Below are 25,605 nucleotides of genomic sequence, written 5' to 3'. Positions count from 1 at the left end.
AGTTCAGATGGATCCATAGGGTCATGCACGACAACACAGAGAATCTGGGATCCAAGCTTTCTGATTTTAAAAAAATGGGCATGTGGGGTATGGCTCAATGGTACAGCGTTTGTCTGGCTCTTAAAAGGCTCTGGATTTCAGCCCCAGCACCAAAAGAAAAAAGACAAGAAGAGAGGGAAAGAAGGAAAGAAAAGAGAGGGAAGGGAAGAAAAGGGAGGGGAAAGCAGAGGAAGGGAGTGGAAGGAAGGGAAAGGAAAAGGAAAGATGTGTTGTCTAATTAAGAACATCTGAGAGAAAGCAGTGCTGGGTGAGGGACAGGCCCAGAGCATCAAATAGTAGCATTCTTTTTGCTGCTCTGAAATCAGGAATGGGAAATCAAAAGTCTTTGATCAAGTCTAGTACAGTGGCTCAAGCCTATAATCCTGGCTAATTGGGAGGTGGAAGGTAAGAGATCATGATTCAAGGCTAGCTCAGGCAAAACGTTTTGGAGACTATCTCAACCAATCACCAGGCACAGTAGCATACCCATCTCTTTTACACCCAGCAACACCTGGAAGCACAGGTTCAGAGGATTGCAGCCTATGCTAGCCCAAACATAAAGTGAGACCTGAGCTCAAAAATAACCAACAGGAAAAGGGGCAAGAGATGTAGCTCAAGTGGTAGCACACCTGCTTAGCAAACTAGAGCCTTGAGTGCAATCCCCTGTGCTGCCCCAAAGTATTCTCAGATGAAACCATGCAGAGTGAGCTTAGTGGGCAGTAACAGATGATCACTGCCCACCTTGCATCTGTAAAACCTTGTCAACCCCATGCCCCCACACCTTCCACCCTTAGTCTAGTCTTGCTAGTGTAACCACCTCTTCCTTTTGTTTCCTCAGCATTAATAATAAGCTGCAGCAGCCCGAGGCAGCCGCCGGGGTGTTAGACTATGCCATGAAACACTTTGGAGAGCTGGTAAGTGCCTCATTCCTTTTGGGAAATCAAGAGGTAGAGACATGGCTAAGCAGCCACTCATCTGCCCCTTAAGAAAACTAGTTGGCAATTCTATTGTTTTCCCCTTTTTGTAACAGTCTAACTCAGGCTTAAGGGTAAAAGAGACAACAGCTGTCAGGACTACATCCTTACTGAGCCTCATCAGAACACTGTGAATAGCTCTAACACATGCCTCACCCTCTGCTCAGTGCTCACCAGGACACTCTGAAGGACCTACCATTGTTAAACCATTTGGCAGATGAGGAATCTGTGCACCCAACAGGTTCAAGACCTGTCTGACCTAACAGAACAAATAAATAGAAGAAACAGGACTTGAACCAGGCTGGATTGGTGCCAGAGCTGGTATTTAACCTGACCAAAGTTGTCCTTGTAAGCTGTGGCTGATTGCATTGTGTCTGGACCACAATGAAAACTGCAGAAGAATCTGTAGCCAGTTCTCCCAGAAAGGAAAAAAAAATGCATTTTCTAATTAGACCTGATATTAAGGCACTTTCTGTTCCATTATTGCTTAGATAGCTGCTGCTTCATTGCTAATATTAAAACATTCCCCTTACTCCTTGGGGTTTTGAGAGGGTATTTTGATAATCCCAGAATTATAAAGCACTAACTTAATCAATTTAGCCTTGAATTCCTTAAAGACCAAGAAACTCTGAGGCCATATGTTTGATGAGGAGCCTTTTATTAATCGTGTGGATTACTTACATTGGTTTGCCTTAATCAAGAGCCAAGGGGTGAGAATGAAGAAAATTATGAATTCTTCAAAGGTTTGGTTTTTTTTTTATTAGATTGTCTAGGATTTTGTCTTGTACTGTGCGAGTAATTTGGACTGAAACTTTTAAGGTAATCCTTGAGCACATATTATTTGTCACTAGACTAACACAGTATCTTCGCAGATGACAAAATGGAAGGAAAAATGTTCCATCTATCTTTGCCGTAGTACTTGTTCCCAGAGGGCAGAAAGTACCCTCAGAAGTAGTGTATACCATACTCCATCGGGGCCAGCCTGTACTCAGCTGTCATGTCCCCAGAGCTTAGATCCCAGTATGTGCTAATGGAAATACGGGCTTACAGCACATGCTGGGCCGTAGGTGCTCTGCCAACAGAATGCCTATAGTCCAGTGCTCAGAATGCCAGCCATAAAGGAAAGTGTCTCCATCTCGAGTTCTAAGGTGGCCATTAGCCCTGGGATTATTGCTAAACTGTGGTGGATTTTCTGTTCTATTTAGGTAGCTGAATCATATTAAGCTTGACAATGGTTGGCTTTTTCTTGGCAGAGCCTGTGCTTTCTCAGCACAATTTATGCAACAGGAATCTCATTAGAATTTTATGTGATTCATTGCCTAAACCTTATAGTTTTCTGCAATCCATTGCAATTCACAATATCCTGCCCCCTGCTTGACCTGTTCCATATGCTGCTCCCTCTACTTTCTGATGGTTCACGGAGTGTGTGCCACGCATTAGTCACCTGCTCCTTGTGCAGAAATCTAACATGGGAAATTTACCCGGGCTCCATTTTATCTAAGATTTTACACTTTCTCTGTCAGTCACTCTTCTGTCCCTAAGTTCTGTCTTTTACATTTAGCCTAGGAGAGAGGCATTAGTCTAGGCAGGCTAAGGAGGTGGATCTTAGATAGTTTATCTTGCACAGAGCCATTATAGAAATGCATGTCAAGACTAGTATTGGAGAAAGGCAGTCGGAAGCAGGGGCAGCAGAGGGCATTGGCATTGCCAGTCCTCACTAGGAGGACGTATAGGTAGCAATATATGGTAGAAATGACCTTCCTTCCTCAGATCAGGCAGCTCAGCAGAGTGGTCATTAGTGTACAGACCACATGGGCATCAATTTTATTTAGAAAGAGGAAGGTAATGGGAGAAACTAATACGGGCCCTGCATTCTGTCTTGCACATTCATATCATTGTTAAAAAACTCCCTGGAGAGCCACTACCCTGGTCTAGTGGAGAAATAATCAATTACTGAGCTGATTAAGGCCAGAAGACAAACTGAGGTGGAATGCAGAAGGCAGGCATGGAAAACACATGGAACGGAGTCCCGGTTGAACGCTTGAAGCCCGTAGAGTGTCTTGCTCAAGTCTACAATCCCGTCGGCGTGGCACTCCGTCTGCCAGGGCAGTGGAATCCTGCCTTTGGCCCTGACGCTGGAAGGGTAGCCAAGCACCACACAGGAGGGAACACTGGACGGGAGACTTGCTGGGGGAGGGGAAGGTTGCCCAAAGAATTTTAAAAGTGGTAGAATTCTATTGTATTTTAAGTTATTTCCTGAACGCTTAAAAAAAATGCATGAAGAATTCAGAGAATCAGGAACTTTTAACAGTGAATTGTTTGTCTCAAAGAAGTGCAGATGTGTCTGTCATGTGTGCTGACCTTCCTGGCCTCAGGAAAGCGGCTGCCATCCCTGCCAGGCAGCCCAACATTCCCACCTTTACAGGAGCTCAGGTTGAAGCCCACTGTCCCTGTCCTCCTGGGGTTCCAGTGACCCCTAGTCAGGACAGGAAGTGGGGCTGGGGGTGGAGCATGGCCTGACACGAGCTCTGAGTTTAATCTGAGGATCTGACCTAGCCTTTCCACCTCCACGCAGCAGCCCACCTCCAGATACCCAGAAATGTTCCTCAGATCCAGCCCAGACCTACTGTGATGGTCACACGTCGTGCGCACCACAGACCACCCGAGGAAAGAAGCTGTGCGCGTGGCCTCTTGTTCTCTGTGATTCACGGGCATCTTCCTTCCAATTTGCAGGAGATCCAGGCTACCTGGTATGAGAAACTGCATGAGTGGGAGGACGCACTCGTGGCCTATGATAAGAAGATGGACACCAACAAGGATGACCCGGAGCTGATGCTGGGCCGTATGCGCTGCCTTGAGGCCTTGGGGGAATGGTGAGCCATGTCCAGAGATGGACTTGGTGGCCACGGGAGACTTGGTTTGGTTTGTTTTTTGGGGGGTTGATACTGGAGTTTGAACTCAGGACCATGTACAAGCTTACCTTGCTTGCTCGGCTAGCACTCCATCACTTGAGTCACGCCTCTAACTCTACTTTTTGCTGGTTATTTGGAAGGCAGTGACTTTCCTGTCTCAGCGGGCTTTAAAATTCTCCCTTCCAGATCTCAGCCTCCTGAATAGCTAGCTGGGCTTACAAGTGTGAGCACTACTCTTGGCTGAGAGACTGATGAGTCTTCCTCAGTCAGTTCTCTCTTCAGGTTATTGCTTTTATTCACTTGATATTTGTCTAGGAATCATCTGTCACTGTAGTCTTTTGAATATCTATTCTGTTTCAGCTGCCAAATAGAAAAGCAGAATGATTTTTCCAAACTGGCATTTGAACTCAGGGCCTCTAACTTGCTTTACCACTTGAGCCATGACCTTCCCCCCTCCCCCCGCCCCCAACAGGATTAGCTGTGGGTGTACTCCTTGTTGCTGCAACTACTTTACAGCTTTCAGACCTTGTCTGAACTAAACTAGTGAAGATCTCATGTTCTTTATCTACAATCTTGGTTTTTCTTTTTCTTTCTGTTTTTGGTTTTGGTTGGTTGTGGGTCTTGAACTCTGAGCATGGGCACTGCACTGTCCCTCAGCTCTTCAGTTCAAGCCCTCTACCACTTGAGCCACAGCACCACTGCTAGTTTTCTGGTGGTTTATTGGAAAGAAGAGTCTCATGGACTTTCCTGCCTCTGGGCTGGCTTTTGGTTTTTCTTTTTCTTAGGTCCTGGGGCTTGAACTCACCTGTGCAATGTCCCTGGACTAATTTGCTCAAGGCTCCACCACTTTGAGCCACAGCGCCCCTTCCGGTTTTCTGGTAGTTAATTGGAAATGAGAGTGTCACAGACTTTTCTGCCTGGGTTGGCTTTGAACCACAATCTTCAGATCTCAGACTCCTGAGTTGCTAGGATTACAGGCATGAGCCCTGCTTTTCTTCTTATTATAATGAGCTCTTGTTAATAACACTTTTAGAAACAGGAATAGACTGTCCTCTGTGAGCACTTTGCCTTTATAGGCTATTGCTTACTTCATGTATAGCGCTATGCCAAGATAAAGGATATCAAGAGAGAGAAAATCTAGTCTCTTCTGTGAAGGTGATGAGCCAAGTTACTAAGACTAAGAAGTCATCTTGCTACACCTACTTTACATGTACTTTTTTGGAAAAATAATCATTTTTATTCCTCAATCTAAAGGTTTTTTGTTTTTGTTGTTGTTGTTGTTTTTCAGTCCTGGGGCTTGAACTCAGGGACTGGGCACTGTCCCTGAGCTTCTTTTGCTCAAGACTAGCACTCTACACTTGAGCACAGCGCCACTTCTGGCTTTTTCTAATTATGTGGTACTGAGGAATGGAATCTAGGGTTTCATGCGTGCTAGGCAAGCCCTCTACCACTAAGCCACATTTGCAGCCCCAATATAAAGTCTTTAATATGCCAGACAACAATGGTTCATGCCTAGAGTTTACTGAGATCTGAGATAATGGTTGAGAGCACCAGCCTGAGGCAGATAAATCCACAAGACTGTTATCTCCAATTAACCAAAAAAAAAAAAAAAGCTGGAAGTGGGAGGTATGACTTGAGTGTTAGAGCGCTACAGACAGTGAGAGCACAAGGCCTAGGTTCAAACCCAGTCACACACACTCACACACACACACACACACACACATACACACACACTCACACACAAACACACACACACAGAATTTTTACTGAATCCCAACAGAAGATATTGGGATGTTTGTATGACTTTCCTGCCTGCCCCCAGAACCAGAGCTTTAACTCATGGCTTTCTGCTCACTTGGCTTTCTTGTTCATTGCTGGTTTTCTACCACTTGAGCCTTGCCCCCAGCACTTGTATGAAAATTTAATATCAGAGAATTCAGCTGTAGGCATTGGATCATTCAAAGATAGAAAGAGAGATGTGTAAAATTTTCTAGGCTAAGCATTATTAGGCAGATTCAAAAGTGTTGTAGACTTACTTGCATAAACATTTCATAATTCATTCCTATCCAGTCTGCTTCCTGAGTTTATACACAAAAGCTGTTTTAAGTCTGCCGGGTATCGTAAACAGTCCTAACTAGCAAATGGAGCTATTTAAATACAATTTAAAATGCATTTCTCAGTCACGCTTAGGATCATGAGATGGCTGTTGCCCTGGACAGTGCACGCTGACCATCTCCTCCCCAAACTCTGCTACACAGCGCCACTGGAGGCAAAAGACAGTGTGTTTAGAGTTAACCATGTTATTTCAAACACAGTTTTTTCTCCTTTCAAATCTGCTTTCCTTTAGCCATGTCTTCTTCAAAGAAAGATGGGACAAGATAAAAGTTGTTAGAATTTTGTTAGAATTTAGCTCTAACCAATTCCTGAAATGTTTAAGTGTTTCCCTGTGGCTGTTTGGTGTACATATGAATATCACAGCCTGGCTTTCAAAGTCTCGCTTTTTTGTTGTTTTGGTTTGGGGTTTGGTTTTTTAGGCAGTGTCTTATTATATACTCCTTCTGCCTTCAGCTCTCAATCTTCCTGCTTCAGCCTACTGAGTGCTAGGATTACAGGCTCAGCTTCAAAGCCTTTGTCTTTTTTATTGTGGCTTCAACCCAATTCTCCATTCCATTTCTGTATGGACTCTCTCTCAGATCTGACTTCTGGCCAAATTATTTGCTCTTCTCCAAACCCTGCATTTATTTGTCTAGTTCCTGGCACCACTGTCCTCTTCTGCTCCTTTTCTACTTTTTGAAAACCTCCCTACCCTACTTCCTTCTCAAAGTATTTTTTGGCCTTTCCCTTCCAAATACCCTTTCTTTCCAACTTAGAAATGACGCCCTCGCTGGCTAGGATCTCTCGCTGCATTGGAAGCGAGCTGAGATGTGATTACTGGAGGTGGGATTTCATCCAGTCCCCTCATCGTACTTGAGGAGACAGTATCTCAGAGATGACACAGTGGCCTGAGGTCTCCCAACACTGCACTTCTCAGTCCCACATACCTTTGCTCTCTTGGGCTCTTTCCAGTTTTATAATTACCTATAAAGTATAAGTGGCTAGTGGTGCTGACCAAGGGATTTAAGAATGTGGGAGACTAAATAGATTTAAAAAGAGATGAAAGAAGCAGAATTTTTTTCCTTATCATATGCAGGTTTTTTATATACTTCATTCTGTCAGGTCTGTTTAGAGTGCAATTTCTGAATTTCTTTTGCTTTAAGCATATCTATATTCTGAACCTGCCTAAGACAGGTGCTCGCCTGAAGTAGTCTCAGGAATAGTCTGGAATTGCCAGTGACTTAGGACTTCCCCTTTTCCCATATTCATGTGCCTCCAAGAAGCTGATCCCAGGGTCTTGCTAGGCAAATTCTGTATCAGTGAACCACACCCCACCCCTAAGAATTTGATTTTGTTTGATTTTGATACTGGGGTTTGAACTCCAGGTCTTGCATTCTACCATTTGCATTCTATCTATCTTTGAATGATCCAATGCCTACAGCTCCCAATCCTTTTTGCTTTTGTTACATTTTTAATAGGATCTTGCTTTTTGCCCTGGATGGTCTGGACCCACCATTCTCCTTTTATGTTTCCAGCATAGCTGGGCTGGCAGGTGCTTGCCACCACACCCAGCTTTTTATTGGTTGAGATGGTGGTCTCATGAACTTTTTGTCTAGGCTGGCCTTAAGTCTGGATCCACTCTATCTCTGCCTCCGGAGTAGCTGGTATTTTAGCTATGAGCCAATATGCCCAACCTGGAGAGTACAGTTTTAACCATCAGTAGAAAATCCCTCGTGTGTGTGTGTGTGCGTGTGTGTGTGTGTGTGTGCGTGTGTGTGTGTGTGTGTGTGTGCGTGTGTGTGTGTGTGCGTGTGTGTGTGTGTGCGCGTGCGTGCGTGCGTGCGTGCGTGCGTGCGCGCGCGCACTAGTCCTGGGCTTTTGAACTCAGGGCCTGGACACTGTCCCTAGGTCTTTCTGCTCATAGCTAATGCTCTTACTGTTTGAACCACAATTCTGCTTCTGGCTTTTTGTTCGTTAATTAGAAAAAAGAATCTCATGGACTTTCCTGCCCTGGCTGGCTTCAAATCTCAAACCTCAGATCTCAACCTCCTGAGTAGCTAGGATTACAGGCATGAGTCACTGGCGCCTGGCTGAAATTCCCTATTCTTGACAAAGCTTCTGCTCTATGTACTGGGATCTCTTAAGTACCATTTATATGTCAATATGTCATGGTCCTTATCCACACACTCAGATATTGCATAACACTGAGAATAAGCAGCGTATATGTTTCCAGTTGATGGACTATTGTCTTTCTTTTGTACAGATAGACTTCATGTGGACCTCATCTCAGACTGAATCCATTTGTCCAATACTGTTTTTAAGAGCCAGCTCTCACTATAGCTTTGAGCCCAAAATGAATGCCCAGATGTGTCTCTTTTGATTGCTTTCTCTGTAGATTTGCCAAAAGGAAAGAGCCCAGACTGTACTGGCAGAAGAGACAAGTTATTTAATATTTATGAAGGAGTCAGATGTTCAGGGTATTTTACATCACACAGTTAGATATGGTCCTTGATAAACTCACACTCAATTTATGAGCACCAATCCACAAGGAACACAAATAGCCCATCCACTTCTCTGTTATTTGACTGGGGAGGAAGTGCTTTGTAAAGGCTCCCAGTTTGAGGCAGGCTCTATCATGCTTATGCTTCCAGATGATCCCCAAGCAGGAGAGAAGGGCTGGTGGCTGTGGAGGAAATTTTGGGTAACCTGACTTCATGTTTCTTTGCCTTCAGGGGGCAGCTCCACCAGCAGTGCTGTGAAAAGTGGACGCTGGTGAATGATGAGACTCAAGCCAAGATGGCCCGGATGGCTGCTGCGGCCGCGTGGGGCTTAGGTAAGGCTCTGCCCAGGTACTCAGCCAAGATGGGGCAAGAGAAACTTGAGCTCTGTCAGAATGAGGCGTTGTGGTTGCAGGAAGGATGTCAATCAGTCCAAATGTAAATCCGAATTTCACATTTGCCCTTTTTACTCTGTGGTTTCAACTAGCTTGTAAGACATGAGTAAAAATGGATCCTCATGGGGAGGCTAAGGAAAGCTGCAGACAGGCATCAGAATGAGACTTGGTAGGTGAGGACCATATCCCTGCACTCCAGGGAGATACTTCTGACACCAGAAGTGTTGGATTTCTACCACATACCAACTTCCCTGGCAGACCTCAGCTGGGCATCCTGTGATCCAGTTCAGTTCCATTACTGTCTACCTGGAAATCGGGGTCAGACCCAAGAGCCTCTACCCGCTTCAGACACCAGGTGCTAGTGCCAGGCTGTGTCGCATTTCTAATTGAACTACTGTAAATCAGGATTCCCCAACCTCTTCCTCAAGTTTAATGATCTGTTAAGGTACCACACAGGACTCCAGGAATCACTTTACTTGTTTCATTCTGTTTTGTTGTGGTACTGGAGATTGAACTTGGACCTCAGGCCTGCTAGGTAACTGCTTTACCATTTGAACACCACCAGTCCTGTTTACCAGCATCTTGTGAAGAACACAGGTGAACACCTACAGCAGGGGAGGTCCAGAAGGGCCTTTAGCACAAAAGCTTCTCCCCCCTGTGGAGTTGGGGTGCAACTCTTTGAATCTCTTTGTTTGAGACATTCTTTTCTTTTTTGTGTGTCCCTTTCATGGGGCTTGAATCAAGTACATGAGCACTGTCCCTGGATTTTTGTGCTCAAGGTTAGCAATCTACCACTTGAGCCACAGATCTACTTCCAGATAGCTAGTGGTTAATTGGAGATAAGAATCTCATGGACTTTCCTGGTCAAACTGGCTTTTGAACCGTGATCCTCAGATCTCAGCCTCCTGAATAGCTAGAATTACAGATGTGAGCCACTGGTGCCCAGCATGTTTGAGAGCATTCTTACCACAAAGGAAATTCTAGAGTTTTGGGAACTGTATGCCAGGGAACAGAGACAAAGACCAAATATATTTCTTATACCACAGGGTATTTGTTTGTGTCCTCAACAAGATACTGGTTTATTTTTGTCTTTTAAGTGTGAAGACTAGAGATGGGTGGTCCTGGACAGGCATTTGAATCTCTATCATCAATAGTCTTTTTCCATTGGTCTGAATTGTGTACTTAGTCCATGTCATGATCCAGTGTGGTTATTGGAATTCCACCCATACTGTCTTTATTTCACACTGGAGTGAAAGGAGAAGGTGGCTGAGTATCTGCTTATTTCTTACTGTGGAGCTTCCCCAACATATGGAAGTAAAGAGAATAGTGATTAGACCCCCATTTGCCTTTCACCTCCAACAATTCCAAACATTTTGACCATTTTATTTCCTCTGCTTTCCATGCTGCCAGGCCCTTGCCCACCTCACTTCTTATCTTATCTCAGAGAATTGTAAAGCAGAGACTGTCCTTGAATCCCTATAGACATGTTGATTTCTTTTTTTTTTTTTTTTGGTCAGTTGTGGGTCCTGAACTCTGGGCCTGGCGCTGTCCCTCAGCTCTTCAGCTCAAAGCTAGTACTCTACCACTTGAGCCACAGCGCCACTTCCAGCCTTTTTCTGGTTTATGTAGTGCTGAGGAATTGAACCCAGGGCCTCATGCATGCATGTATGCAAGGCAAGCACTCTACCACTGAGCCACCTTCCCAGCTCCAGACATGTTGACTCTGACCCCAGCCGAGGGCTTGGCAAATGCAGGCTCCTCCTGAGAGGACAGGCAAGGACAGATAGGAATTCAAGGCTGCAAAACTCCTCCTGTGGAGTCTGGAGCACAGGGACACAACCGCCCACCTCCATTCTGTCCCTTCTGAGTAATAGAGAGACCCCTGAACTGGATCCAGAGCCTCTTTAAAAACAAATTACTTCCTGAGGAGTCATCCTTTGCTATCTGCCTTTGCCCAGAGGCATTGGGAGTGGGTGAGGCAATGGTCTGGAGAGGCAGAAAAACACCTTGTAAAATCTACAGCCTTACAGTTGACAGCAAATGAAGCTGATACTGTATGCAGATGGTGTGGGCAGTCCTGGCATTTGATACCTGTTCACCCTACAGGGAGGCCGGGGAAGGGGAATGCCGCCCCTCAGATTCAACCATTTCCCTAGTCTAAGATGGTACAAAGGCCTCTGCCTTAACCCAAACCATCTTTCTGTTCTAACAGAACATCTTAAAATATTTACCTCTTCCCTCCCGAGGCTAAGATATTGACAGAGTAAAAAGGCCAAATTATTGAATCCCATTCCCTATCTGTATAATGGCATACTCAGGAACAGGAACCTGTCTTTTTCAGTGTCCCACTAAACAGAAGTACTTGTCCTGTAGGGTCTGCAGGGTTTTCTAGGTTGGTTAGCGGCAGCATTAAGCCCATCTGATGTGGCTGTGCTGCTTCCTCTCATCTTCTGGGATGCTCTGGGGTAACAGTGGAGTCCTGTGTGTTGAAGACTGATGTGGCTTTGTTAATTGGCCCATACAATAGATAAGAGATCTGTGGGATTTGACACATCAGGCTCCCATTCATTCGTTGTAGCGCTAAATGAAAGTAAGCAATGGCACGCTCACGTGAGATGCTGCTCTAGCCCATGCAATGCTTCCGTGCTTGTGTTTGTGAACCAGGTCAGTGGGACAGCATGGAAGAGTACACCTGCATGATCCCTCGGGACACCCATGACGGGGCGTTTTATCGAGCTGTGCTGGCGTTACATCAGGACCTCTTCTCCTTGGCACAACAGGTAAAAACCTACATGTGTTCTTCCAGGCCTTCCAGCAGTCATGACCTGTTATCTCCTAAGTACATGAACCCGTGTAAATGTGCTCCTGAACCTCAGCTCTGCAGCTTCGATGCACAGTACTCATTGACAAGGCTGACTGCCAGACAGCAGGAGCTGATGTGTTCTGAGTATAGAAGGCAGATTCTGGAAGCTGTTGTGGCACTAGCATCTCTGATCATTACACCTTTTTGTCACCTTGCCTTAGCACTTGTAGTGACAGAGGCTGTTAAGTGTACCAGAGGAGGATTCAGAGAGCCATTGATCCCCACTGTATAGTAGAGTCAGTGACAGGGGGTCTAGCCACTCAGGGGGGCACGCATTGATTACCATCAAGGAAGCACAACCTGTGCTGACGTGCAGAATGAAATAATGAAGTGATACGTTCACCTTGTCAGGCACCAGGCCCTTGGATGAGGCGCTGTTGTAAACCATCCAAGCCCTTCAAGGTTGGGAACACAGTAATTAACCTTAAACATTCAGCAAAGGAAAAGCTCCACAGGATGGGTTTTAATTGATGGAGCACAAAAGACTCGAAGTCTTATGGCATCTCTGGGCTGACATATAAGATCTAGGTCTTCTGGGCCAGAGACCCAAGAGCCCCATCCCCTGGGACGGTCCAGGAGGCACCTCTTCATGAGGACCGGGTGACTGGAAGCCAGATGACCCCCTAGAGCCATCCAAGTATGTACAATCTGTTTTCACAATGTGCTCAGCAAAGAAAAAAACATAAGAAGGTGTCCTCCAGAGATGCAAGAACGCAGATTCCATTTCCCAGTTATTTTTTTTCTTTCTCTCCACACGAGGTTGCGTGTGTTACCTTACACTTTTCAGATGCCACATACTTCTGTCATTAATAAAAAATTGGATCATGTCCTCAATACATTCAGATCTGGGGAAAGGTTTCTTGCTGTCTTTGGTGAATTTTTCTCTTCACTGGGATTTAAGCAAAACAGCTAGTTTCTGCAACTACTTAGGAATTCCTAGTGTGACCTTAAGTTCTCAAGTGCAGAGCCCAGTTCTAGAGATTCTTTCTTTGTCTCTTAGTGCATTGACAAGGCCAGGGACCTGCTGGATGCTGAATTAACAGCAATGGCAGGAGAGAGCTACAGCCGGGCATATGGGGTAAGTACACATTGTCACTTTTGAGATTCACTTTAGTTCTGTTTTCAGAGTGGATAATTGAGAATTCAAAGTGCTGAGAACAGGTGTGTTTTCTGAAGTCAGCAAATAACCTGACATCAGAAGGGATGATTAAAATGAATTGTGGCTTTTGGGTTGTTCATGCAATAATTATATTGGAATGGATTTGCTTCCATCAGGCCATGGTTTCTTGCCACATGCTGTCTGAACTGGAGGAAGTGATCCAGTACAAACTTGTCCCCGAGCGGCGAGAGATCATCCGCCAGATTTGGTGGGAAAGACTTCAGGTGAGCAGTCAGGCGTCTCTGGTTCCTTGCCTGGGGACCCCGCCCTCCTGCTCTTTCTCGCTGTTCCCACCTTCTCTATTGAGCAGAACCCTCATCCCAGCTTGAGCTGTGAGAGAACCGCCAATTGTGCAAACCCCTCTTACCCTTCTCTAAGAGGAAAAGAAAATCCGGTAGCATGGTCGAACACTTGTCTAGCAAGTGAATGGCTCTTAGTTCAAACTCAAGGGTACTGTCAAAAAAAAAAAAAGAAGAAGAAGAAAGTGTACTTAGAACCAGCCAGTCATTACTCCTAACCTCGCAATCATGTGGAGAGCCACTCTCCAGTACAACCCCCTTGCAGAAGCAGTTCTCAACTACCAGCTATGGCCAGTAACAGTTCCTTAGGTCAGAGGCCTCCCAGCTCCTCTGTTCAGACTTCCTTCCACTGCAGTTTTCCTTTGTAGAAACCTTTGGCCTTTCAGGGTAGTGTTCTGATCATCATAGTTTGAGGAGCTGCCAACCCACCGACCTAGGAGGGTCTCCAGTGCTCTTGGGCAGGACTCCCAGCCCTCCCGCCTCTTGGATAGTTTGGAGAGGAAGATCATCAGCAAGAGAGAAAGTAAACTGAGGGCTAATTCAATGATAGAGCACTTGCTTAGCACACCTGAGGCCCTGAGTTCTATCCCAAGCACCAAAAGAGAGAAAGGGAGCCCCCTTTAGCCACTCCAAGAACCACTGGTCTCTCTCTCTCTGCTTCTCACAGTGGATCTCTTCCATTAATAAAACCATTTCCTTTTAACTAGCTCTACCCCTCATTCTAAATTCTATCTCTGGATCAGTTGAGCTTTGTGCTTCCAAGCTTTTAGGTAGCCTGCGACAGACCTTTTGACTCCAAGCTACATTCCTGTCTAGGAAGCTCAGGGCACATTCCTCTGGCCAGGAAAGAGCAGCAGGCAGAGGAATGCCTGTGCATCCACCGTTTATGGCTCTGATATGAGCACATACAGTTCTTCCCCTTGTTTTATTAGTAATTATGAAATGCCCAGTAAATGTTTTGATGGAAAATTGTCTCCTGGGCACCAGAAGGAATTCCACAAAGCAAGCATTTCCCACTTGGCTTGTCCACACCCTGGTGTCTTTAAGTGTGATGGAATGAGTAGTTTCCGAATCAGAGATGCAGTGATTCTTCAGACTTTTTTTTTCTTTTTTTTTTTTTTTTTTTTTTTTTTTTTTTTTTTTTTTATTTTATTTTTTTATTGTAAAGCTACTATACAGAGGGTTACAGTTACATGAGTGAGGTAATGAGTACACTTCCTCTTGAACATTGTTACCCCCTCCATTGTTTTCCCCCTACCATCCCCTCCCTCCCTCCCTTCCCCGAGGTTCTTTTTTTTTTTTTTTGATTGTGATTAAATGATTACATAATTTCAAAGTCACAAGTTCATTCTAACTTCCCTGGAGCAAATTGTCTACCACAGTCTGTAATATATAACAGTGTTCACATGTTATATACCATATTTGTGATCAGCAGCATGAGGATATTTAGTAGTGGTTCAACCAGATGAGCGGGAGTTCTTTGTTTCTTAAGTCCTGTTAGTTTTGTCGTATCACTAACCTTTTGGATTTAGCATCCACTTATGAGGGAGACCATGTACCGTTTGTCTCTTCGTTCTTGGCTTACCTCGCTCAACATGATTCCTTCTAGCTCCATCCATTTCCCTGCAAATGCCATTATTTTGTCATTTCTAATGGCTGCATAATATTCCATTGTGTATAGATACCACAATTTTTGGATCCATTCATCTGTGGTGGGGCACCTAGGTTGTTTCCATATCCTAGCTATTGCGAACAGTGCTGCAATAAACATGGAGGTGCACGTGTCCTTGTATATTGGTTCCTGTTGTTCAGGGTAGATGCCTAGAAGTGGTATGACTGGGTCGTAAGGGAGGTCAATCTTTAGCTTTCTAAGGACCCTCCAGACTGCTTTCCAAAGTGGTTGTATAAGTGTACATTCCCACCAGCAGTGTAATAGGGTTCCTCTTTCTCCACATCCCCTCCAGCATTTGTCGTTGGCTGATTTGTGGATGTGGGACATTCTGACTGGGGTAAGGTGGTATCTCAGGGTTGTCTTTATTTGCATTTCCTTCACCACCAGGGATGATGAACATTTCCTCATGTGTTTCTTTGCCATTTTTATTTCTTCATTTGAGAAGTCCCTCTTTAGTTCCCTTGCCCATTTAGTAATTGGTTTGTTAGGTTTGGGAGGGATTAGTTTCTTGAGTTCCCTGTATATACAGGATGTTAACCCCTTGTCTGATATATTGCTGGTAAATATTTTTTCCCAATTAGTTGGTTGTCTTTCTAGCTTAGTTGCGATAGATTTAGCTGTGCAGAAGCTTTTTATTTTAAGGTAGTCCCATTTGTCGAGTCTCTCTCCAACTTGTTGTGACCCTGGGACTCTGTTCAGGAAGTTCCTTCCTGTGCCTATTAGTTCAAGTGTCCCTCCTACTCTGTCCTGCAGTAGTTTCAGAGATTCAGGTTTAATGTTAAGGTCTTTAATCCATTTTGAGTTGATGTTGGTGCATAGTGATAGGCTGGGGTCCACTTTTAGTTTTCTGCATGTGGCTGCCCAGTTTTCCCAGCACCAGCAGTTGAAGAGGCTGTGTTTCTTCCATTGTATGTCTTTGGCTCCTTTGTCGAATATCAGCTGGCTGTAGGCCTGTGGATTTATATCTGGATCTTCTATTCTGTTCCATTGGTCTTCGGGTCTGTTTTTGTGCCAGTACCATGCTGTCTTTGTGATTATAGCTCTGTAGTAGAGTTTGAAGTTCGGCATGGATAGCCCTCCCATATTGTCTTTATCCCCTAGAATTGTTTTGGCTATTCTAGGTCTTTTGTTGTTCCATATAAATTTTTGGACTGTTTTCTGTATTTCAGTGATGTACGTCATTGGGATTTTAATAGGAATTGCATTGAATTTGTATATTAATTTTGGAAGTATCACCATCTTTACTATATTAAGTCGGCCTATCCAAGAGCATGGGAGGTCTTTCCATTTCCTAGTGTCTTCTGCAATTTCTTTCTTTAACTTTTTATAGTTCTCATTAAATAGTTCTTTTACATCTTTGGTTAGGTTAATTCCTAAATATTTTATTTTTTGGGAGGTTATTGTGAATGGGGTTGCTCCCTTTATTTCCCTCTCTTCCTGTGCGTTATCAGTGTATAGGAAGGCAACTGATTTTTGTGGGTTTATTTTGTATCCTGCTATTTTGCCGAAGTGACTTATGATTTCTAAAAGTTTGGGGATGGAGTTTTTGGGATCGTGGAGGTATAGTATCATGTCGTCTGCAAAAAGGGATAGTTTCACTTCTTCTTTCCCTATGCGGATCCCTTTAATGTCTTTTTCTTGCCTTATTGCCCTGGCTAAGGGTTCTAGGACTATGTTGAAGAGGAGTGGAGACAGTGGACATCCTTGCCTTGTTCCTGTTTTTAGGAGGATTGGTTGTAGCTTTTCCCCATTAAGTATAATATTGGCTATTGGTCTGTCATAAATGGCTTTTATTGTTTTTAGAAATGTTCCTTCTATTCCTATTTTCTCCAGAGCTTTTAGCATGAATGAATGTTGAATTTTATCAAAGGCCTTTTCTGCATCTGTGGCGATAATCATGTGATTCTTGACCTTGGCTCTGTTGATATGCTGGATTACATTTATTGACTTACGTATGTTAAACCATCCCTGTGTCTCTGGGATGAAGCCTACCTGATCATGGTGTATTATTTTTTTTATGTGTTTCTGGATTCTGTTAGCTAGAATCTTGTTAAGGATCTTTGCATCTGTGTTCATCAAGGAGATTGGCTGTAATTCTCCTTTTTGGTTGGGTCTTTGCCTGGTTTGGGGATGAGTGTGATATTGGCTTCGTAGAATGAGTTTGGGATAGCTCCCTCCTTCTCTGTTTCTCTGAAGAGCTTGAGGAGTATGGGTATTAGTTCTTCTTTAAAGGTCTTATAGAATTCTGCTGTGAATCCATCTGGTCCTGGGCTTTTTTTTGTTGGAAGACTTTTGATAGCTTCCTGTATCTCATTATAGGATATTGGCTTATTTAATTGGTTAACTTCTTCTTTGCTCAGTTTGGGTAACTTGTATTTCTCTAAAAATGCATCCATTTCCGCCAGATTTTCTTCCTTTAGAGAGTATAGCTTTTGAAAGTAGTCTGTTAGAATTGTTTGGATATCTTGGGTACGTGTTGTGATGTTTCCTGTGGCATCCCTAATCCTATTAATATGGGTTTCCTCTCTTCTTTTTTTAATTAATCTTGCCAACGGGCCATCAATTTTGTTTATTTTTTCAAAGAACCAGCTTTTTGTTTGGTTTATTTTGGTTATGGTTTTCTGATTTTCTAATTGGTTAATCTCTGCTCTCAATTTGGTTATCTGGCTTCGTCTAGTAGCTTTAGGTCCCATTTTTTCTTGTTTTTCTAGCTGTTTTAGTTGCAACATGAGATTATTTACTTGGTCTGTCTCCATTCTCTTGATGTGGGCACTGAGGGCAATAAATTTGCCCCTCAGGACTGCTTTTGCTGTGTCCCACAAGTTTCTTTGTGAGGTGTTTTCATTTTCATTGAGTTCTAGGAAATGCTTTATTTCTTCTCTGATCTCTTCTGTTACCCAGGCCTTGTTAAGGAGTGTGCTGTTCAATTTCCATGTATTAGAGAAATTTCTGCGGTATGCTTTGTTATTGAGAGCTAGCTTGATTCCACTGTGGTCAGATAGGATACAGGGGATTATGTCGATCCCTTTGTATTTGCTTAAGTTCCTTGAATGAACTATGATATGGTCTATTTTGGAGAAAGTTCCATGAGCTGCTGAGAAGAATGTGTACTGTGTTGTTTTAGGGTGAAATACTCGGTAGATGTCAGTTAATTCCGCTTGAAGTATGGCCTCACTTAATTCGGTAGCTTCTTTGCCAATCCTCTGGTTGGTAGACCTGTCCTTTGGTGAGAGTGGCGTGTTAAAGTCTCCTAGTATTATCGTATTGGGATCTATTTTATTCTGTAAGTTTGAGAGCATTTGTTTAACATATCTGGGTGCACCGATATTTGGGGCATATAAGTTGATGATGGTTATATCCTCCTCTTGGATTGTTCCCTTTATTAATATGTAGTGTCCGTCCTTGTCTTTCTGTACTGATTTTAATGAAAAGTTTATTTTGTCAGATATCAGGATAGCTACACCTGCTTTCTTATTGGGGGAATTTGATTGGTAGATCCTTTTCCACCCCTTCACTCTGAGTTTGTTTGTATGTTTGGCTGAGAGGTGGGTCTCCTGAAGGCAACAGATGGATGGGTCTTGTTTTCTGATCCAGTCCTCAGTACGTTTTCTTTTAATTGGCGAATTCAGCCCATTTATATTAAGAGAAAGTATAGAGAGATGCATTGTTGTCCCTGCCATTCCGTTTTCCTAAGTTTTTCTTCTTTCCTTTCCTCCTGTGCTTGCTCAGTTAGACTTTGAGTAATGCCTGTTTGGGGCAGGTCCCAGTTCCTGGTTGCTTTCTTCAGGTTGTGTCCCCCCTCTTAGAATTCTTTGTAATGCTGGCTTAATGTTTATGTATTCATTTAGTTTTTCTTTGCTATTAAAAGTTTTCAGTTCTCCATCAAATGTGAATGCTAGCTTTGCCGGGTATATCAGTCTGGGTTGGCAGTTATTGGCTCTCAGGGCTCGTATGGTGCTTTCCCAGGCTTTTCTTGCATTCATTGTTTGTGTGGAGAGATCTGCAGTGATTCTAATTTTTTTCCCGTTGTAGTATAGCTCCTTCTTCATTTTTGCTGCATGCAGGATTGTTTCCTTATTATTCAGATCCATCATTGTTACTATTATGTGCCTAGAAGTGTTTCTCCTGGGATCTTGCTTGTTGGGTGTTCGATAAGCTTTTGTGATGTAGTTAAGATGGTCGTTTTTGAGGTGGGGAAAATTTTCATTGACTATCTTGTTAAATAGGTGTTGCATTCCCTTGCTCTGGAATTCCTCACCTTCGTCCACTCCGATTATGCGAAGGTTAAATTTTTTAGCATTATCTGCTTGCTCTTGAATTTCCCTTTGGTTTAATTTGAGTGATTTTTCCATATCTGTCACTTTTTGGTCCAGTTGGTGTATTCTGTCTTCTGTATCTGACACTCTACCTTCCATTTCATTCACTCTGTTGACCGTGGCTTCTATTGTGGTTTGCATGGTGGAAATGGATCCCTTTATGGATTCAATGTTGGTTCTCAGAGTACTGATCTCACCTCTCAATGAGGTGATATCAGTATGCATTACCTCTAATTTGGCGTTTATCTCACTTCTTACTGAGGTTTGTGCAGCTTCTATTTTTGCATCCAATTTTTGTTTGATATCCTGTATATCTTTTGATAGTTCATCCTTGTGCTCTTTCAATTTCTGATCCATTTCTCGCTTTATTTCTTGAGTCATTGCCTCCAGCAACCCTTGGATGTAGTTTTTGTCTTCCATTCCTGCTTTGCTCCCACTGGGGCTCTCCCCTGCGTGGCTGCTGGCTTTTGAGGTGAGCTTGCTGTCCTGGGTAGTGGTAAACCTTGTGATTTTTCTCTGTGATTTTCGCATGGGGGTTCAGGAGACTGCTCTTCAATCTTGTTTTGGTGTGTCTGTCTTTGCTTGGTTGCTGATTCTCTATTGGTAGAGAGAGTCTGTGCCTGATCTGGATTCTGTTGGGAGCCTATTTCCAGCTGCTATTCACTTAGGATTCTCAGCTCTCTGCTGTAGCAATTCCCGCCTTTGGAAGGGTTGAGCAGCCTAGACTGCTTGTGTTTGCTCCTGCGGGTGCTCTTGGGAAGATCAGATGCTCTGGATGCACTCTCCCAAATACTGGAGTCTGCTATGGGCTCCTGATGTGTTTTTGTTTGTTTGTTTTGGGCTGGTTGTGGGCTTGAACTCTAGGTTTGGGTGCTGTCCCTCAGCTCTTCAGCTCAGGGCTGGCACCCTACCATTTGAGCCACAGCCCCACTTCTGACCCTTTTTGCTTTGTTCAGGCGCCGGTCCCCTGGCCTGGTTCCGGCCCCAGCCTGGAGCGCGCTCGTTAGGCCTGTGCTAATGTGTATACCACCTTGGTTATGCAGCCTGGAGGACACAGTTCAAATTTCTTCTACTGTTGGTAGTCTTGACCCAGGGGCACTGTTCCTGGCTTGAGCATTTAAGCTCCCTTCCCGGGGCGCTCTTGCTCTGGCCTGGCCAGCAGAGTGTGCTCCACCGGCTGGTGGGGCTCTCGAACAGTTCCCAGTTTTAGTGGGTCCTGTGGTCCGGGTGTTGGGGTAGGGAGTCTAGGTCAGGGTCTGGGGATTCCCTCCAGCTCTGGTCTCCCTTGATGGATTCCCTGTCCCCTGATGGGTACTCACCCTGTAGGTCGTCAGTTGTTGTTGCAGTCCGTCAGTTGTTGTTGCAGTCCGAGTTCAGTTGGGGTGGTTGCGGGCTGGGTTGGGCGGCCCCCCGCCGGGTCGTTGCGATCGCGATTGGGCGGGTGTTCTGTGGACAGGTCCCTTTGTGGCGCTGCTGGTGCCGGGCGGCTTTGGCGGGATGGAGCCTCTCCGCTCCGGTGGAGAGTGATGGGTGGGGTGGGATCCTCCTGGAGACTCCCGGCTGGTAGGTTTCTCTGTTCCTGGCGATCCGCTGTTCTGCAATCCGGTACCTGGTGATCTGCAAGCAGCCCCCTGTGTCTCTGTGGCTCCGGCAGCCCCTGCCGGGCCGGCTGGCCGGCGGCTTGGCGCACTGCCGCGCGGCCAGTAAAGGTTGGGGGAGGGGTCTTCGCTCTTCTCTGTTCTGAAATTCTTCTTTTCCTCTCTTTCTTTTTTTGTTATTTTCCACCTCTGGTTTTTCTCTGAGTGTTCGTCTTTTTGTTGTTGTCGGTCTCTTGGGGAGATTAAAGGTTGGAACTCGAACTCTCTTTTTGGTTGGAGAGAGCTGTGGCGTTTCCCTACTGCCCCGTCGCCATCTTGAGCACAGTCTCCAGACTTTTTTTTTTCAAATGGGATTTATAAATATAGAGTTGGAGGAGGATAGATGAATGAGTTCTGACTTTGCCCCGAACACCATGATTGCCTTAAGCCTTCATGACTTCCTCCGGGAAAGTCATGCAGGGAGCAACATGCTTTTTGGCCCACAAAATTCTTTCTACATCGGGGAGAAAGCTGCCACTGATGAGACATAATCAAAACTACCACTCCATGTGCTTTTTTTTTCTGATTTTCTAACTTTTCAAATCATTGTTGTCATACTTTATGGAATGAAAAGCTTTTATCCAAGGCTAAAATTAAAGCATTGCTCTGTGGTGGAAACTTGGCTCTGGTGGCTGGCTGGCTGTCAGAATGGACTGCCTGGGCTGGAAAGCCGCCATCTTGTGGTCAAGTCATTAAGATTAAAATCTCCAGCCAGTATCTGCCACGGAGCAAATTAAGAGGCCAGCCTTGGCTGCACTGGGTGCCTCAGGCTCTCAGTCAGGTTCAGGTTGCCCCTGTCACGTGGGAAACCCAGGGAACTCTGCTGCTAGACTGGCTGTTTCTATTGAGGACAGCTCCATGGGTTCCTGGCATTTGGCTCTGAAGCAGCAGATCTTAGGAACCCATCTCCCATCCCTAATCCGACTTCACAGAAAAGGAAAAAAAAGAAGCTTACTTCTAACAAGCATTTGGTATAAAATTAGCTTAGTCCTTTGATATTGATTAATTTTCTGTGTTTTTCCATTGAGGCCTTTCTCTTTCCATATGTAAGGATTTCTCTTTTTTCATTTTTGTGCCAATACTGGGGCTTAAACTTGGGGCCTGGCACTATCCTTGAGCTTTTTTGCTCAAGGCTAATGCTTTACCACTTGAGCCATAGCTCCACTTCCAGCTTTTGGGGGGGTTAACTGGAGATAAAAGTCTCACAGAAGCTGGGTGCTGGTGGTTCACGCCTATACTTCTAACTACTCAAAAGGCTGAAATCTGAGGCTCCCAGTTCAAAGCCGGTCCAGGCAGGAAAGATCGTGAGACTCTTACATCTCTAATTAACCACCAGAAAACTAGAAGTGGTGCTGTGGCTCAAAGTGGTAGAGCACTAGTCTTGAACAAAAGGGCTCAGGGACAGTATTTAGGCCCAAGTTCAAGCTCTATGACTAACTGAAAAAAAAAAAAGAATCTCAGAGACTTTCATGCTTAGTCTGGCTTTGAACCACGTACCTCAGATCTTAGCCTCCTGAGTAGCTAGGATTATAAGGTGTGATCTCCAGCAGCCTGTTTCAACTTCTTATACATTTAATTCATATTTAGATTTTGAATGGTAGATTTTAAGTTTAATTTCTTTGTCAGTGATAGTCATCTTCAACCAGACTAAAAGCAAAATAGTTAAAAATGTATTATTAGCACAAAAGTACTTGATTATAGGCTCATACCTATAATCCTAGCTACTCAGGAGGCTGAGATCTGAGGTTTTCAGTTTAGAACTAGCCTGAGCTGGAAGGTACATGAGACTTATCTTCAGTTAACCACAAAAGGAAAAAAAAAAAAAAGAGCTCAAGGACAGTGCCCAAGCCCTGAGTTCAAGCCCAGGACTGGCAATAATAGTAATAGTAATAATAATAATAGCTTGAATTAATTTAATTCATTTAATCCTCACCATAACCCTGTGAAGTTGTTACTAGTTTGACTACAGATCATTCACCAAAGAGGGTAAGTAATGCCCAAAGGGACACAGTGGCAGAGCCAGGCTTCAAGTTCTTTGCCCCATTTCCAACTGCCTTTCAAACTGTTGTGAAATCCCTACAATGTATTTCATTTCATTCACAGTATCTCTAACTTGAGAAAGTTCACATTGTATCAGTGAATTCCCTTTTTGGTTCCAAGTAGATTTCCTTGGTGGTTGTAGAAGGGTAAGGTAGAAAGACAGGCCTAACCCTCCTTTCTGAATGTTCCCTGAATGTTCCAGGGCTGCCAACGTATTGTGGAGGACTGGCAGAAAATCCTCATGGTTCGGTCCCTTGTGGTCAACCCTCATGAGGACATGAGAACCTGGCTCAAATATGCAAGCCTGTGTGGCAAAAGTGGCAGGCTGGTGAGTAACCCCACCACCTAGCAGGGTGCTGCTCTTGGCCCAGGTCTGTTTATAACTTGTCCTTTCTTGCTTTGAAGGCTCTTGCTCATAAAACTTTAGTATTGCTTCTGGGAGTCGATCCATCTCGGCAGCTTGACCATCCTCTGCCCACAGTTCACCCCCAGGTGACCTATGCCTACATGAAAAATATGTGGAAGAGTGCTCGGAAGGTAGGTACCCAAATCAACCCGTCAGAGAACACCCTCTCCAGAATGCCCGCCTGATCTGCCTCACATTGCCAGAGAGGAGCCAGAATCCTCACCACCTCTCCGCAGGATCAGGGTTTCTTCCTGGTTCCACAGAGGGGATCATAGGCAAGGATCTGCGCAAGTGTCATTGGCCAAAGCAATGAGGGCAGTCATCGTTTCCAGAAAGGGCTAGGACATAAAAATAAAAGACATAATTTTTAAAAGAAGGCAGGCTCTTCATGAAAAAAATACAGACTAAGTTGGTCTTTTGTAAGACCAATTTGATTTTCTCAGACTTCTCGGCTCCTTTCCTGTCATCAATTTGGATTCCAAAGCAACAACCTTTGGGGTACAATGCTGAAAGGAAGAGGGAAAATTATCTCAAAGCCAATGTAAAATTCCTTTTTATTTACAGACCAGCCACTGGGAAACAGATGTGGCTCTTGGTGTTTGTTTTTGTTTTTCTTTTTTAAACAATCTCCCTGGATGATGGAGGTGATTACAAAAAAGTAAGCCCTAGAGGCAAATCCCACCTGTTTTGGCTCCTCCTCACCATGTCTTTACCAAAAGAGAAAGGGAGCTTCAGCCTTCTCTTGTCCTTGTCCCCCACTAGTGCCCCTAATGAGAAAGGAATGAAACCTCAGCGTGGGCCCATGCTGTAGAAAGAGCTGATAGCATCGTAGTTGTATCTGCAAAGGAGACTAAAAGGTCCTTGGACTGATTTAGGACCTAACTTCTTTTATAGATGGCTGACTCCATGTGACTTTGAATGCTACCCAAATAAGATCAGCAGCCCTGCACCCTGGCACCTGGCCTTTAGTGCCAGGTCACCTGGTCATTACTAATGACCCATTTTCTTCTCCAGGCATGCAATTGGATGATTTTGTGGTTTTGAGTTTTTGTTTGTGTTTGTGTTTTTGTTTAGTCCTGTGGTTTTTGTTTTTGTTTGATACTGGGGCTTGAACTTAGGACCTAGGCTCTGTCCCTGAACTTTTCTGCTCAAGGCTAGCTCTCTACCATTTTGAGCTACAGCTCCATTCCTGGCTTTTTGGTGGTTAGAGATAAGAGTCTCACAGACTGTCTTGCCTGGGCTGCCTTTGAATCCCAATCCTCAGATCTCAGCCTCCTAAGTAGCTAGGATTATAGGCATGAGCCACCTGTGCATATATTTTTATTTTTATTGTTTTTTTGTTTGTTTGTTTTTGTATGAATCTTGAACTCTGGGCCTGGGTGCTACTCCTCAGCTCTTCAACTCAAGGCTAACACTCTACCACTTGAGCCACAGCACCACTTCCGGCTTTTTCCATTCATGTAGTGCTGAGGAATCAAACCCAGGGCCTCATACATGCAAGGCAAGCACGCTACCACTGGGCCACCTTCCCAGCCCCATATATTTTTATTTTTTAGTTTCTGACCCTCCCAAACCATAGCATTTCTAACTTAAAGTTTGACATCTAGGCGGTGAGACAGAAGGCACTGGGTTGACTCCCTCTGCCTCCTTTCTACACATGGCCTCAAGTCTTTGCCTATCTTCCTGAAGGCAGCGTGATCTTGACCAAAGAGTGTCTTCTCCCAACACGACCAAAGCATGAATTCGCCACAAAATGTTGCTTAGTAGCTCAAACTATCACGTTCTTTTGGCTCTTGACACCAATTAATTCCTTACATTAAAATTTGTGGATTTGGTCCTGGCCTCCAAGCCAGAGATTTTCATTTCCCTTCCAGGCCACCTTCACCTCATGACATGTAAAAAAAAAAAAACCAAAAAACTTCTTAGGCAAGGTAGGGTAGCTCATGCCTTTCACCCTAGCTACTTGTAAAATAGAGATCAGGAGGATTGTCCTTTGAGCCTCTGAGGCAAGAAGTTAGCGAGAACCCATCTCAAGCAATAAGTCAGATGTGGCTCACATTCCTTGGTCTCACCTACATGGGAAGTTGTATAACTAAATAAGCAAATTTTGCATGGTGGTATTTTTTTCTTTCCCTCCTACAGCAAAGAGCACATAGCTTCTTTCACATGCTGTTTCCCTTCCCTAAGTTAGTGAATACAGAGGTTGGCGTTTTCCCCTCAAGCTTTAGAATTTTGTGCCTTCAATCCCCATCTTGGGTGTCCTTTAGAAAATAGTGTTGGACCCTATTTATTAAAATGCTG

At 44.3% G+C, this 25,605-nt stretch overlaps 1 protein-coding gene across 1 annotated transcript in view; it reads left to right on the top strand.

Annotated features, from left to right (window-relative positions):
- The window catches only part of Mtor (mechanistic target of rapamycin kinase), a 129,873-nt gene that overhangs the window by 75,967 nt on the left and 28,301 nt on the right, over window positions 1-25,605 (top strand). The window contains exons 29-36 of the mRNA XM_042695777.1: window positions 878-953; window positions 3,747-3,886; window positions 8,752-8,852; window positions 11,577-11,692; window positions 12,776-12,853; window positions 13,051-13,158; window positions 23,101-23,226; window positions 23,304-23,435. Of these exons, the coding sequence (XP_042551711.1) occupies window positions 878-953; window positions 3,747-3,886; window positions 8,752-8,852; window positions 11,577-11,692; window positions 12,776-12,853; window positions 13,051-13,158; window positions 23,101-23,226; window positions 23,304-23,435 (877 nt within the window). The remainder of the gene's footprint in view (window positions 1-877; window positions 954-3,746; window positions 3,887-8,751; window positions 8,853-11,576; window positions 11,693-12,775; window positions 12,854-13,050; window positions 13,159-23,100; window positions 23,227-23,303; window positions 23,436-25,605) is intronic.

The sequence above is a fragment of the Dipodomys spectabilis genome, unplaced genomic scaffold, assembly GCF_019054845.1.
Source record: "Dipodomys spectabilis isolate Male_0828 unplaced genomic scaffold, ASM1905484v1 ptg000188l, whole genome shotgun sequence".
Taxonomy (NCBI): Eukaryota; Metazoa; Chordata; class Mammalia; order Rodentia; family Heteromyidae; genus Dipodomys; species Dipodomys spectabilis.
This window is presented reverse-complemented; position numbering and strand designations above follow the sequence as displayed.